The 16,931-nt window shown below is 36.2% G+C and overlaps 1 protein-coding gene across 5 annotated transcripts in view; it reads right to left on the bottom strand.

Annotated features, from left to right (window-relative positions):
* LOC149571189 (histone acetyltransferase of the MYST family 1-like) overlaps positions 1-16,931 on the bottom strand; it is a 256,088-nt gene that overhangs the window by 103,437 nt on the left and 135,720 nt on the right. For all 5 annotated transcript variants that reach the window (XR_016359776.1, XM_089812762.1, XM_089812765.1 and 2 more), the window contains 2 exons: positions 15,752-15,880; positions 15,453-15,546 (listed from right to left, as the gene is read on the bottom strand). Coding sequence is in view for 4 of the 5 variants with exons in the window: in XM_089812762.1 (XP_089668888.1) it covers positions 15,453-15,546; positions 15,752-15,880 (223 nt within the window). In the remaining variant the exon portion in view is untranslated. The remainder of the gene's footprint in view (positions 1-15,452; positions 15,547-15,751; positions 15,881-16,931) is intronic.

Below are 16,931 nucleotides of genomic sequence, written 5' to 3'. Positions count from 1 at the left end.
AGATATTCCCTGATATTCATGTACCAGGTGATAGTACGACAATCTGGAATAGTTGTGCGTCAGGAAAGTCATTGTTGACTTCATCTGGAGGTTCTCCCAATTTGATCTTGGATAGATGATCCACAATGACATGGCTTTTTTCCAAGCTATACCACAATTTTAAATGTAAATTACTACAACAAAAGTAGCCATCTGCTTATCTGTCCTTGGATGATTGGTTTGTTCATGAGATATAGCAAGGCTTCATGATCTATGTAGAACACGAATAGATTCACCGGTAGGTAGTGTCTAAACTTCTACACAACGTACACCATTCCAAGAGCCTCCCACTCTGTCATACTATAATTATTTTCTGCCTTAGACAAAGTCTACTTGTGAAATACACCGGGTGACCCAATCCTTGATCACCAATATGTGCCAAAATTGCTCCTACTGCGTCGTTCAACGCATCGACATGTACATGGAACTCCTTGTCCCAGTTCAGATAAACCAAGATAGGTGTTGTGGCTAGTCATGTTTTTAATCCCTCAAAGGCTTCATCCTACTTTGTTTCCCATTTGTAGGGTTCTCCCTTGCAAGTTAGTTTGTCGAGCGGGTAAGATATTTCGGCAAAGTTCTTAATAAACCTTTAATAGTACCCTATGTGTCCCAAGAATGATTTTACCTCAGTCACATCTGTCGAAGGTGGCATTTCTAGTATTACTCGGACGTGAGGATCCATCTGTAATCCTACTTTGCATAGGATGTGTCCCAATAGTTTCCTCTGAGGTACTATAAATCTGCACTTCTTCGGATTCAGTGCTAGTCGCGCTCGTCTACATCTTTCCATGCATTCCTTGAGTGCAATCAGATGCTTGTCCTCCACACTGATGACTGACCAATCGTCCAAGAATGCATTGAAGTTTCCGACAGACATCTTGTCGAAGATGTGCAGGATAATTCTTTGAAATGTTGTCGTGGCATTGGACAGATTGAATGATATTCTGTTGTAGGCGTATACTCCATCTTCTACTATGAAGTTTGTTTTGAGCTTATCTTCTTCTACGATGGATATTTGGTTGTAACTGGAAAATCTATCCATGAAAAAATATATTTCATGCCCCGCAACATCCTTCAAAATACTATTGCTGAACTATATCAGAAATGGATCCTTAATTGTTACTACATTCAGATAGCGAAAGTCTACACATCCTTATTTGGGTGGTATCCTTTTTCAGTGATATCACGATTGGGGATGCCCACTCACTTGTCTGTACCTGAAAATAATGCTTGCCTCAAGCATCGGGTTAATCTCGTCTGTGACCTATGCAACATACTTTTTGTTCATCCAGTATGGTCGCTTCCATACAGGTACTGCTCCTATCAGTGGGATGCGATGGATGCATAATTATGGTGATACCCCTTTCATGTCTTTGTATGTCCATTCAAAAACATCCTTATACTCCATAAATATTTTAAACACTGCTACTTTCAGAACTAGATTTCAATTATCTCCCACAAGTATGTTTTTTGGATTAGCCTCGTCCCCTAAGTTCACTCTCTTCACCATAGGTTCTTCCTATTTAATAGGCTTATTTTCACTAAATGTACATGCAAGTGTTTCATCTATCTGCACCTCTCCTTTTTCACTTCCCTGTATTCTGTCAAAAATTCGTTCTTTTCCTCTCCCTCACTTCCTCAACCCTTAACATGTGACAGCTCAAAAAGAGCTCATTATCCTCCATTTGCCAATGGAGTGGGCCATTCACCAAATCCAAGTTGTCATCGTCAAATCCTCCTTCCAATGTCAAGACTCCTTCCTCATTGGATTCCATTTGCTTCTTCCCTTCGTCGTTCCCTTATTCGCCTTCGGAATTTGACGACGCCACCTCTTCTCCCACCATTTTGGTGTGTAGGTCGATTATGAACCTACGACCTCCTTTTTCCAAGGACAAAGTGTTCCTTTTCCAATAGTGTTTTACTTTCTCCTGCACTAGCTAGACTCTTCCGAGGATGGCTTCGTATCCTTTTCTTTTCAATGGAATGACCACGAAGTCTAGTAAGAATGGTTGTGTCCCAATTGTTATGGTTGTGCCATTATAGTCTCGAGGGGTTTGATCCCGTGTTAATCGACGGTGAGTAGTTGGAATGTCGACGGCCATAGAGTAGGTTGCCCCAACTTCTTCCATATTTCTTCAGGCAATATGTTTACGCCCGACCCTCTATCTACAATGGTGCCCGTGAGGGTACTTCTGAGAATATCCATTTCAATTACTACAGAGTGTCCTCCCATGTTCAGCACAAGTAGCATTGGGTTTGTCACGGTTGTTCTACTTCAACCTTATGTGTGCTTCCCTGTCTCTTCTACCGCCTTCAAGGATGGTGTCATGTTCAGGAGTGCGGTCTGTAACTGAGGTATTGCAAGAAGGTCGTTTAGCTTCATGGGAACCTCTGTTTGCATTACCTATCGCATGATACTTTGTTCTACCTGGTTCCTCCTTGAGATGGTGACAGTGTCCTTCGTTTGTGGTTTTTCAGCCTCTACTTCTTTTTCTATTTCTGCTCCTGTTTGCTGCATGCTTTTCTTTTCCTCTTCGGGATCTGGATGCGTTTTTGCTTACGTACGAGTTATTGCTGGTGTTTCCTTGTCGCATGTTATTATGGTTAACATGTTCACCCTGGGTTTAGGGCATTTTAAATCCTCATGGTCTCCAGGAGCACACGATTTGTACAACAGTTGCAGTGTTGCCTTAGTAGTAAAGTCTTTGGCAAAGTGGCCACATAGGTTGCACGCACAACATTGTATCATTGGTCATCCACTCGGATTGTATTATATTCGGCTACGACCCCCATTATTGTTGTTGTTATTGTTATTGTTGCTACGGCCACGTCCGCATCAATTATTGTTTTGGTACCCTTCTGAGGTTGTCGCATCATTGTTTATATTCATTCCTGCTCCCGAGGTGGACATTTCTTGCATTAGTAATACTTGTTGGTGTCCCTTCATTTTCATATTGAATGGGCATTCCTTGGTGGAATGTCTCGCAATTTGACAAATATCATAGAATTGGTTCTTAGGACAAGAGCCCTTTGTGTGGTCCTCCTCCTTGCAATCCATACACCATAGTTACCCTTCTCTCTCTTGGCAAGGATCCTTTTTCATGTTTTAAAACTTTTTCATCGTACGTAGCATGTCCTTCTGTAGTGCCCAAACTGTTTTACTTGATTCCTCGTCGTTGTTGCTTTCGAAGGATAAACACTCTGAGTCCAACAGCCTTTCTTCTTTTTGCCCGTTTTATGTTCACTTTTTAAGTCCATTGCACGGTTATATGCATCAACGTATGATGTTGGAGGTACAATTTTCATCTTTTTCCACAGTGTTGGTCATAACCCTTCGACAAACCACCTTTTCTTCGACCCGTCTGCTAGTTGGCTTTTCATTTTTCCTACCAGCTCCTTTAGCCTCCTCGCGTATATTCGAACTGTTTAAGTCTTGCCCTGTTTGGTGTTGTAGATTTCCTCTACTATCTCGTTATCATCCCGAAGTAGTCAGAGCTCTGCTATGAATTCTTTCTTGACGTCTGACGATATAGTAAACTTCTTCCGATCGGTGTCTGAAAACCAATTGATTGTTACACCTGCAGGGTAACCGAAAATTGTCGGACCCAATCATCCTAATCTGTTACACCATTTGCAGTCCAGATTGTTTCACATGTTTTACAATGCTTGACTGGATTGGTCGTCCCATTGCCATTAAATTTTGGCAAATTTTTCTTTGGTTGTGCCATTGTTAATTTCTTTTGTATTTGTGGTACTTCTTGTGCACCCGTGTTGTTCTCTATACCTACGTTGTTCTACACAACCACGCTACTTCAGACAACCACATTATTCTATGGTGTGAAGAGGTCTTCTACAAGTGAATTCTCAACTTGTATCCATTCATCAGGTGCATCAAGCATGAAGAGTTCACCCCACGATTATGCTCCTTCAACACCTCAAGCCATGTCGGTTCCTTCCCTTCCATCTGGATTCTCTACCCTTAGCATGTACAAGTTTAGGAATTCCTCCCTTGTCTCTTCTACCATATTCAATCTCTGTCTTGTTTCCTCAAGCAAGTCCTCAGCACTCCTCGATCTACTAGGTGAATGCACTCCCTCGATCCGTGCTCCTTCACCACTTCGGTGCCCATCGACGAGCTGCTGAAACATCTACCTTCGCTCTGCCTGTTGTGTGAGAATTAATGCTTCCTGTGTTGTGCATACATCATCCTTGTCTTTAATTTTATTCCTATCCTTATTAAGCAAATTCAGCATTAATCTTCATAAAACCTCTTTTGTACCAGGTTCAACTAGCAACAATGAAAAATGTTTACCGTACAAGGTAAACAGATGTTTATCGCATTAAGAGATTCGAATGTAACACAAAACAAGATACTTTATTCATAAAAGTAGATATGCAATTCCAATTACAATGATGATTCATAAATCCATTTGGACGATGTACATATACTTCTCGAAGGGGTGACTCAGCCATCACACAACCTTTCAGATACTAACTCAATCCGTAGGCTCTAATATAGTTTTTACCGACAACGTAAACCATCCTACTAAGGAAATGCTACGCTTATTTATATATATCAGTAGCCCCATTCCCTTATCTCTTCATAAGTGTTTCTCATTACGTCATAAGTATCTTGTACTCCTAAGAAGTGGGGTCATATGGAACAAGTGCAACACTCTAATGTCTTGATGGATTCATGTGCTTGTTTTTGTAATCCTTCAACATCATATTCTCCAAAATAAGCACTTTTTTCTTGTTTTCCAAATCAATTCTTTCCTCAATTGCATCTATAGTATCCCTCAATGCTTATGTTGTACTCATTTGCAGTGATCTAATCTCTACTCTTATTGACAACTATGATAGCCATATGCAAAGTGCGAGATCTTGATGTCTCTTTAGTAATCTTATGGATTCTCTTCAACTCTTTAGATTCCTTCAACTTCTTAATCTTGTTCAAGAATGTATCACTGTCATCCATTGGAAATACTTCCTCTATTCTTCTCACTTAATTCTTTCCCTTAGCTAAACAAGAATTAAGGACAAATTTATGCAAATATCTAGTTGGTCATCCTCATTAAGTCCTTTATTAACTAAAAAGATCTCATCACCAACCTCTTGTGATTTGAGGCTAGGTTGTCTCATATCATTTCCCATATAAATTACCAATTAAATAGTATGAGACATTGGTAATATCTTTATCCTCGTCGTAATGTGTGTGGATGAGACTACTCCTTGATCCTCTTGAGGTATTCCTTATCTTACATCTCTACTTCCAATACTGATGAAGAGCTAGTAGTTGAAGTAGATGTGGTAGACCTATGCCTTTTTACTTTAGGATTCCTTACTAGTAGTTCTCTCACTTGTTCCTTGTGATGCCTACACCACATTGTCCCTTTTCTTTGAAGTTTGCCCTTCATCCTCATTATGTAGACTTGACATATTGATGGTCCTTTCATCCCCTTTTGAGGAAGACTCCTCATTCTTCATCCTTTCATATGTGAAGGTAACACCTTGTTTCCTCACCTTGTTTATCAACCACCTCACTCATCAAGATGCCCAAGTTTGTAAGCTCGTGTACCTTTGACTTGTGATGTTCCTTACAAATCCCTGGAGATAGAAACAACCTTCCTTGTAGTATCTACCCAAACTGTGATGCGTACAACAAAATGTGGTGTTCGTACGGTGGTTGGAAACACTCGTACAATGACAGAGTTCTCAATACGGTGTTGGTAAGAAAATTGTCATAAAACTGTCATAAAGTGGTAGTAGTTTGTACAGTGGGACAAGAATTTCACCATACCATAGGGAAGGGTGCAGTATGGTGGACAAGTGCAAAGTTGTACGAACAAGGAGGTTATACAAAAAGTGGGAGGAAATTGATCGTATGATATGCACGGTGAGCATGTATGGTGATGACCAACTAGGTTGGTCGTACGAGGTAGGAAAGGTGTAATACAGTGGTGCAAGAGCGTGTATGGAGGAATGAAGGGCGGATGTCATAAAGGTGTGCGATTTAGCAAACTTCTTTTAATAAAATAATGGAGTTGTTGATCAATCACAAAGATCTCAATATAAGCATAAAACGTACATTGCCACACGTGAACTATGCATATATAAAGATGTATACCATAAGATATTGTTATTTGCAAACAAGAATAATGCTCCGATTTGTCAAATCTGAGCCAAGTAGTACACAAATGGAATAGGCTGAGGGTTGAATCCCAGGGAAATCGGAATAGCCAAATAGGGAAGATCTTTCAGTTTTGAAATGACGAGAAGAGCAGAACTCCAATTGGAATTCACAATACAAAGAAATAATCCAAATCACATACCTAAACAACTCAACCTCACGGACATCAATACCCTATCGAGGGAGAAACTAAGTGCCGACAGGATGCACACCAAACACCTAGCAAGACTATTAAATAAAAATGGTTCTAAGATATGCTAAACAATCGGCCAATAGACAAAGGTCTTAATAATTTATTTATTTTACAACGGGAACTCTACAGTCCTTTTGTCCCAAAGTTTTTTTTTCCTCAAGCACATACAATTCTGGATGCTCAAGAATGCGTTCACCCTCCCAAGTGGCATTATCAAGCGGCAAATGCTTCTAGCATACCATGTATTTGTTGATGGTACAATTTCCCAATGTTTTGTCCCATACATCAATGATTTCAATTGGTTCCAACACAAGTTTCCCTTCTTCATTGAGAAGTAGAAGATTTGTGGTTACAGTGATGTTTTGTCCCACAACTTTCTTCAGGCAAGATACATGAAAGACATTGTGGATCTGGCTTCCCTTTGGTAGTTCAAGCTCATAAGCAACTTCACCGATGCAGCGACTTACGTGATAAGGACCGTAAAAGCATGACCTCAATTTTTCCTTTCCTTTTGCCTTCAATGATGATTGTTTGTACGACTAGACTCTGAGATAAACCAAGTCATCCACCTCAAAACTTCTCTTGATCCGATGTCTTTTGACATAGATCTTTTCTTGATTTTGTGCCCTCTATAAATTTTCCTTCAAGAATCTCAAAATGTGTTGTCCTGTCTGTAGCTAGTCTTTGGCCCTAGGTGTGCGATTGTTACCCAATATCATGTACACAAATGAAAGGGGCTCATACCCGTAGATTGCTTTGAAAAGAGTCATCCCAATCGACATGTGATACGTTGTCCTATAACAATAATCTCCAAGATGCAGCCATTTGATCTATGCCCATTGTTGTGTTAAAATATAGTTCCGAGGGTAACCTTCCAACCATTTGTTCACAATCTTTGTTTGTACGTTGATCTGAGGGTGGCTGCTAGTACTTGGTGATAATTTTGTTCTTGCCACCTGAAATAATTCCATCCAGAGGGTATTGAGAAGTTGACAATCCCTCTCAATAGAAATGTTTCGAGGAAACCCATGCAGGCGGAAAACTTCTTTGAAAAATAAGTCGGCTACCTATGCAGCCTAGAAATCTGAGGAGATGGCAAAGAAGTGTGTGTACTTTGTCAACCTATCAACTACCACAAAGATACAATCCCTTCTATTTACTTTTGGAAGTTCGTTGATGAAATCCATAGAGATGCTCTCCTACTTCTATTCTAGAATCGGCAAGGGTTGTAATAATCCAGCAGGTAAGGTGTGGTCGGATTTGTTTTGCTGGCATATTGCACATTACATAAATCCAGGTTTTCCTACAGAAATCATCTATAAAAATTACATAGTATAGGCACCCATTTAAAGAAGGGACTAACATAGGACCACACAAGTCGGTGTAAATAAGTTCAAGTATGGTTTTAGATTTGTGTTCACTTTTTGGAAAAGATCCTTTAGTATTTTTTCCTAAGGCACATCCTTTGCATGTTCCAATATGATCAGATTTTAGACTAGGTAAACCTGTTACAATCTTTTCTATAGATGGCAAAGCACGAAAATGAAAATAGCCAAGTCTTTTGTGCCAAATTTGATTTGAGTTTGAAACTTCATGGTGTAGAGCTAGGTTTTGATGGTTACAAAGTTCATACAAGCTTCCATCTCTAAAACCAATGGTGATTGCATTCTTAATATTGGAGTTCTTGGACTAGGATAAAACTTGATCTTCTTGAAATGTGGTACGATACCCTTGATCTGCAAGGCCTCATATTGAAACCAAATTTCTCTTGATGCCAAGTACAAGTAATACATCGTTTAGTTGAAGAGTGACTCCAATTTTCACTTGTATTGAACATGTTCCCATTCCATTTACTGGATATGTAGAGTTATCTCCTATTATTACTTCTTCGCTGGAGTAACTTTAAAAAGTTTTGAATTTGTCTTTGAATCTGGTTATATGACAAGATGCTCCACTGTCTATTATCCATGTATTATTGTTGGTATTTGGTTCACTTCATAGGGCTAGATAGAATGCTAGATTTTCATCCATTACTTCTGCTAGGGCAGCTTGAATTTTCTTCCTTTCGGAGAGGACTTTGTGAGTGTGACCAAATTTGTCACATTTGTAGTAGTGTACTTTGGACCAATCTCTTTTCTTGTATGGTTGATTTCCTTTTCCTCTTTTCCTTCTAAATTGACCCCTCTTCCCTTTATTATTTGTATTTGCTTGACGGACTTGAATCTCAATCTTGATTTGAACTAATTCCTCTTGAAATCAGTTTTGACTCTTCTTAAGGGCAGTCATTCTTAAGTTGGTCGAATTTTGGCAGTTCAAGTCTAGAGCTCATTCCACGGACAAAAGTTCCTAGGACATGGCTAACATTTAAGGGCTATTAGAGATAGTTCTTTGTCAACTACCTGATTTCTGATGGTTACAAGTTGATCTTTTAATTCTGCAATTCTCAAGAAACATAATAGTCTCTCCATTGTTCGTTTTGATATATAGAGTTCTTGTTTCAAGACGGGCAATCTGCTGGTATTATTGCTTTCGAATGTGTTTATTATAGTCAAGAACATTTCATAGGCAGTTTTGAGATTTGATATGCATGGAAGTATATTATCTCTAACAGAATCTACGATGACCTTCATATCTTTATTATTATGCCTTTTCCAAGTTGATTTATCTGGATCATTTTTTCAGGCATTTTCTTATCTTCTTCCACAAACCCTTCTAATTCAAGCTCTCATAATATAATCATAATTCAAATTTTCCATGAAACAAAATTAGAAGCACCTTCTAGTCTGTCTTCCAGACTTAAGTGGTTCACCAATGATTTTAATCTGAAGTTTTGATGATAACTGAGTTTAAATGCTCTATCAGTTTGATAACATGTAAATGTAATAGGATCTCTGATAAAGTAATCACCTAGTACTATAATGATGTTTTGACAGAATTCTTGGAGAGGAAGAATTTGGAATATAAGTACAGAATTCGATGATGTTTAGACTGATATATCTGGCACAGTATGTAATTGTTTTAATTCTCATGCAAACTGAACTTATACCACCGCTGAAGAAGATACTTATCATTACCTAGTGATTGATGATATTTCTCTCAGGCAGCGATTGATAAAAGTAGGGAATCAAGAACCATGTCTACGTAGAGACATGACTATACGTGGCTGTGGCCACGTAGGGTCATGTCCCTACGTGGACACAAGTAATATAACCTACAATTACTTAAACAAAGTTTATAACAATAATCCCAATCAATATAACATGTGCCTGATGGTATTAGCATGTAATAAGGAGATGTCTGAGGGTAAGGAAAATCATGAATAATTTATGGTTAATATTTCAATCACTAATTTTATATATTTATATATATGTATGTGAATATGTATATGTGTGTGTGTGTGTGTGTGTGTATAAATGTATAAATAAATTTCAGATGTTCACTTGATTTATTATGTGCTTCAATTTGACTGAAGCTACAAATTTAACAATGATATTGACCAAATACTTTGAGTAATGGACAATAGAACATCAACATATGATATTCACCAATTACTCAATAAGGTTTGATAACACATCTGATATCACGAGTATTGTCTCCAGAATATCAACACATGAAATTCACCTAGTACTAGATAAGGTAATGGTCCTAGTACTAGATAAGGTAATGGTCTACAAAATATAAACATATGATATTCACCATTTTGATAACACATTTGAGTATTGGCCTCCAAAATATCAACATATGATATTCACTAGATACTCTTTGAGTAATGGCCTCCAAATTGCTGAGTTGTAAGATATTCACCACGTATTGTGAGTATGGCCTCCTGAACATCAAGTTGCATGATATTCACCAAGTAATCTGTGTCAAAGTAATGAGACTCGCCGCGAGTCATCCGAGTCAGCGAGTCGAGTTACCCTAGGTCAAAATGACCGGTGACCTTGACTTAACGGGTCAACTAGGTTGACTCGCCCGACTCGACTGACTCGGTTGGCTGACTCGGCTGACTTGTCTAATTTTTAATTTTTGTCTTCAAAATTTTCTTAATACATCTGAAGTTTACCTTTGTACTTATGTAATCGATGTATGTTATGTATGTGATCAAATTACCTTCTATTTCATGATGTTATTGTGTCTTTAGGCTTTATTCAATAATGGGTGCATGGAATATCTTTAAATCCTAAAAAATCTCTAAAATTCAAGAGTTTTGTCACTTTGTTGAGTCACTGTCGAGTCATAGGCAAGTCCGAGCTAGGTCACGAGTCGAGTTACCCTTGCCGAGTCCGGGCCGGGTCCGAGTCTCATTACTTTGATCCATGTAATGACCTCCTAAACATCAAATTGCATAACATTCACCATGTACTCAAAAGTATTTATAAGGTATTTGCACACACATTTTCATAATGTGTGCAATATAAACATCCACCATGTAAAATACAATCTACAATGATCTACATAGACATCGTAAGATATCCACCAAAATAGAAAATTAAGTCATTGTAAGATCGTCACCTTTCAATAACTTCTACAAATACAAGTGATGATCATTTGGAAGCCGTCACTTCCTCATGATGTACACAGCGGGTAGGCCCATTTCCCATTAAATCATGCAGTCACACGCATGATAGCAAAAGTTTACATGTAGTCAAAACTCCCTCTAATTCTGATATGATCAAAAATCTTCAAAGATCAGCTGAAATATGTCCTCTATCCGCTCATTTAGATAGATATGTTAGAATCCCTCTGAACATCAATCTTCTGAGATGCTTTATATTTGAAGAAGTGTCAGACTCGCTCTAAATCTGATATCAATCCTCAATTTCCTACAAGAGCATTCTCAAAGGAAAAGATCAAGGCACATAGCTCTTATAGTACATATAAAAATACAAAAAAGAATATGTTAACATTGATTATAATGTTAGTAATTTAAGTCATGCCTATTACTAACAACAATATAAATGATTATAACATACCTCTTTATTTTATATTTTCAATAAAATAATACTTAATGATGTATAGAAGTCAAAATATAACTATACTGCATCTTCATACTCTCATAATGAATCTCTTTATATTCAACAAACATTATATTGAATTATCAAATATTATTTTTAAATGAATGTATATTATATATAAATACATATATACAAATATATATATATATATATATATCATATTTCACAATATTCTATAAAGAGCATGTTATATATTATTAAACATATATATTTTTAACTATACATCTCATATGATATAGAAATTAATATATAATAAAATTCCTCAACCATATCTTTATACATACCTTGATGGGTCTTCTCAAAGCCTTTAGCCCCTTTAGCCCCATAATTGTCATATCCTTTCATTCAACCATTAATATATATCAAAATGCTTGTAAAAGTGTTTACTGTTAGCACGAATGATGTCACCATGCATAAGCCAATGAGAAGGGTTGAATGGGATGGGGTGCCAATCATTGGTAAGACATGATAGTTGCACCCCCAGTGCATATTCCCTTATGTCCTAGGTTTATATATTTGAACATTGTTCTCAATAGACTAGGATGTGTTTTCATGCCAAGTAATAATGGGTCCCACAAGGGTTTCGCCTTCTTAAATACGATATACTTCCATGTGAATGTGGGTTTAAATATTTATGAACTTATTTTCTCTCCACATCATACTGCATGGTTACATTGGTTTATAGACTCCTTTCTTTTTCCTACGTAATGTCTGATGCATTCATACTCCTTTTTACTCATTGGTTTTTGATTGTGATAACCTTCCTTTATGGATTCCGAAGGAAATAATATTGACTCTTTTGCAACATCGGTGGTTTTTTTAATCATGTGCGCACCTTCGAAATCAATAATGACATCATATACGATACGCGGTAAAAAGAATTGACAAATATATTGTCATTGATGTCAAAAGCATCCAAGAAATAGATAGATATTGTTATTGATATCAGAAATGGATGAGATAGTTATTGCAAACACCATCAATTTCAAATAGAATAAATATATGAATCAATGAAGGGAATCAATTCAATTAGCATATGTGCTCATATGGAGGAGGTCAGTTTATAAGATATCAATGACCAAGACACATAGTTCAATCAGATCAAAAATTACTATATATTGCAAGCAAAAGCACACTTGCTCATTTGTGGTATACATGAGAATATAGTTTGATACGTATGCTTGGTATATGCTGAAGATGTATCGGTATTGACGTCCAAATATGAGCAGTGAAATGCATATAAAGTATATACATAAATTAAGAATGATACAACAACATTAAACCTACATGAAAACTACAGCAGTTCACTCACTGTTCGATTCACTACAACAATGATCATATTGGCATAAAAAGAAGTTTTATCAGACATCAACATCTGAGATAAACAAAATGAAGTTCTAATAAAACAGTGATTTTGAGATAACGTAAGTTGATGAAAGACAAAGGATCATCAGATGACAATAACGGATTAAGGATAGTTTCAGCGTTCAAATCTCATATGTGATCAAAGACATTGAAACTAAGTTACAATTATCATCACATGAGTCAGCAAGGTCACCATTTGAATACATTGAACGCAAGACTGACAGAGACTAAAGATAAAACCCGACAATTCTAATAAATAAATGCATGATATATATGTCTTTTAGAAAGGAACGAAACCAGTTCATACCCACGATAAAAGAAATATCCTGATATGTGCAACAGAGTCTCAGAAGAATTGAAAGATCAAGATAAAGTGCTGGGAATGAAGAACACCATCATTGATGAAAGATTGAATAGAACAATAATTCTGGAAAAAGTATATTGCCAACTGTGTGTCTACAGGAATGAAGCAATGAAAGTTCGATTTTGAAATATGCATATGATGGTCTACCGACAAGCAATAAAATATAACGTTTGTCGACAATAGAGATATAAAGTTTATCAATTAATCTGAAGCAGTGACAGTCAAATATAATATGCAGTCAAATTGATATACCCAGCAGATGTTAGAAGGTCTGAGTTAGTGTTTAACACATCTCCACACAGGAATGATATCATAAGAGGTGACTGGAAATGGCAATCACAAATATGAGGTCCGATAACGAAATGGCAAATACTTCCGAATTCACGGCAGTCAAATATTAATATGAAATGGCCTGCGATGATATAACGAGCCCAAAGAAATGATATCATAGTCAATGAAAATTTAAAGAAGCAGAATCTAACATGAGCGGCAAATAAAACAACAAAGGATTAACTGAAATGCATACCCCATCATTATTCAGAGGAGCCCAATAATGTTGGAGTAAAGGATTCGATCAACTAAAATATGCATCTTTCTTTAGATTCGAAAGATCAGAATAACATACGATGACAATATTAGAGAAATCAACAGAAAGATAGCAGGGCAAACATGTACGGATATAAACTGGATTTAAAAATCATTATTACAAGTTCAGTGCAGTTATAATAACAAGTCAAGCAGCAGCTTATTAAATGAAGATAAGATTAGAAAAACTCCATAACCATATGATTAAACAAATTAAAAATTGGCGATGAAGAGAGATGTCTTTTAACTTTGAAAAGTCACACTTATTAAATAGAATATAAATATAGACTGTTATTTGCAAAGTAAGATGTAGGAGATGTAATATGTGAATAAAAAGGAAATATAAAATCAGAGATTTTATCTGATATATAGTCATATGGAAGAGGTGTTTATTTTTCAAGAAAATGAGTGGAAGATATAAATAATAAAAGTTGTATAAGAAGAGGAAGTCAGCAGACAAAATAAAGAAGTGTGGTGAAGAAATAATTAAATGAAGAGAAGCGTGAATGCTTAAAACGAAAATCATATGCAATCAGATTTGAGACTACTATAACAAACAAATTGAAGAAGGGGAGGTATTTAGAAACAAGACAAGATCCATCATCAGTTGAGATAGCAACATTATTAGGGCAGAACTGAAGTATGTGTGCAGTGGGTTGGTGTGCACGATGATAGCAAAGGGAGTTGGAGCTTCCTGTAGGTTGGAGCCTACGAAGTGTGGGAGTTAGAGCTTCCAGTGAGTCGGTGCCCATAAACATGGAGGTCGTAGCCTCTAGTAGGTTGGAGCCTACAAACCAATTATTGTAAAAGCTCAAAGTTATATAAAAGCAATTAATTTGTCGTGGTTTTCTCCGGCATTGGATTTCCACGTAAATCTATGCTATTGTGTTCCAAGTGCATAATTGTTGATTTGAGCATTTAGAGTTATTAAAGCGATTGTTTGGATTAAAAAATTTAATTGGCAAATTTATTATACTAATTCACCGCCAAAACTCTTCACGTCCCATGCTATTCTTCACCGCCAAAACTAATTCATGTCCCATGCTATTCTTCATGCACAAAACTCTTTTGTAATATCAAAAAGGATTTTGTTGCTTCAGGCATGATAGTGGTTGCAAATGAGACTAAATGTCTCTTTTATAATTTTATTCTCTTTGGGCAAGTTAGAGTTGCACTTAATTTTATTTTATTTTTTTAAAACATGACGTTTTATGAGAACAATTTGCAAGTCTCTTGCCTTGTCAAGGGACGTCTAGGAATCTCCGCATGTCCTCGTTGAACACTAGTTTTTAGATATGGATAAACTATCACAAGGTACACTGGGTTTAACTAACCTACTAAAATGCAAAAACCACAACAAAAATTACTTTCTCTTGAAGGAAAACAACTAAATATGCATGAAAATTTATAGCGAAAAACTCAAAGGAGGAAAGATATATTTTGTAGTGATCATTTATTGTGAGATTCCAGAAATATCCTACCCATATAGATGATATACTTCCAAAAAACCTTCTGTAGTGGTTATTTATTGTGAATTCACTGAAAGACTCTACCTAAATAGATATATAATTTCAAAACTCCCTTTCTAATTTTGAAGGGATCAAATAATCCTGAAAATGGCAATGGAAGGAAAAAGACATCGTTCAGGATTTTATGAAAAATAGCACTCGCTCTTTCATTAGAAAAGAAAACAGAAATTACCAAATGTTATTAGAAACCGTCCATATCCTTTTCGCTGAAATGGTGGTAGTGTCAATATACATGCCAAGTTGTAAGATTCAACAGAATATTTTTCCTGAAAATATAATCATTAATTGTTATTGCAAAATCACTTTGATTTCAAAATCAAACCAACCATCAATTTACAATTAGCACATAAAGCACAATCCATATGTTCAAAACTCTCCAGAAAACAGCTTAACTTCAGCTAGGGGCAACACAAGTACATAGAAAAATTAGTAGCATACAAATATGGACTTCCTTCAATATATAGGGATTACCTTAGAGAAGTATCCAACCAACCTATGTCCGTATTCATCCTTCTCAGTCAAAATGTAGAATAGGAAAGAGTCTACATCATAATAAAGTGTCTTGTGATCAAGGAAAAGTTTAGCAAGAAGGCACAAATTCTGCAATATATTAAAAACAAAAAGTCATATAATCTCTTCCATTGCGGTGTCAAAGACAAAAAAACAATTGATTTAGGAGATTTCCTATACATGCGTTTAATTGGAACATTCATAATACTTTTCAAGTTTTACTATTCAAAGTTTATGTAGGCAGATTAGTCAGTACTTGGGCTTCACCTAGTTAACACCATGTGATCTTGTTAAGATTAGGCTGCAAAGTGTATCTTATTTTGTTCGTGACATTAGTATTATCATTTTGAAAATGTATCAGGAAAGGTTGCATTTTTTTTTTTAATAACCTTATGCTGGTATTTGTATTCATTCTTTTGATTGTAGTAAAAAATTCACTTCGTTTTGCTGCTATTAAGTATGCAAATGGAAAACTTTTCATTGTTTTTATAGCTGTCATTGTCCTACCATTGATGATATTGCATACTGAACATTCCCTTACATAGCAGTAACAACAAATTAGGCTGCATGTATCTCAAACTTTATGAAACCAACATAGGAACATAAGAAAGAAAGAAATTATGTTAATGTTTATGAATGACCCTGTATACATCAGCAGTACTGGACTGTATAATTGCAAGAATAGTAAACTGCCAGGAAAAAAATGCCCTCAAATCGATCTACACAATATATTCATTAAAGAAAAGAAAAGAAAAGCAAGAAAACAATGAAAATGACAAGTGGAAGTAAACCTACGATGGTAACCCCGGACTAAGTAGTAGAGAAGTTTGTCACTGTTTGAAAATAGCAACTTTCAGTGTCAAAAGTAATAATGCATTGCAGTGCAAGTGAAGTGGGGAAAAATTTAAGGGAGAGAATGCGACCTACTTGTTTGTGAACCCAATATCACCTAACTGATACTAACACTAGTCAAATTGCAAGCTTCAAGCATAAAACTAATTAATCTTCAACTCTTAGTGGAAAATTTGAATGCACATATTGAATTGTAACAAGAGCAAGAAGTGATATAGTTTCTAGAAATGCTTCAACATCAACCTCTATAAATGCTGAAGGAATACCCAAAAATCAATTAAAACTGTTA

The sequence above is a fragment of the Cupressus sempervirens genome, chromosome 2 (genome assembly GCF_028749045.1).
Source record: "Cupressus sempervirens isolate cs-2001-9-10 chromosome 2, ASM2874904v1, whole genome shotgun sequence".
Classification (NCBI taxonomy): domain Eukaryota; kingdom Viridiplantae; phylum Streptophyta; class Pinopsida; order Cupressales; family Cupressaceae; genus Cupressus; species Cupressus sempervirens.
This window is presented reverse-complemented; position numbering and strand designations above follow the sequence as displayed.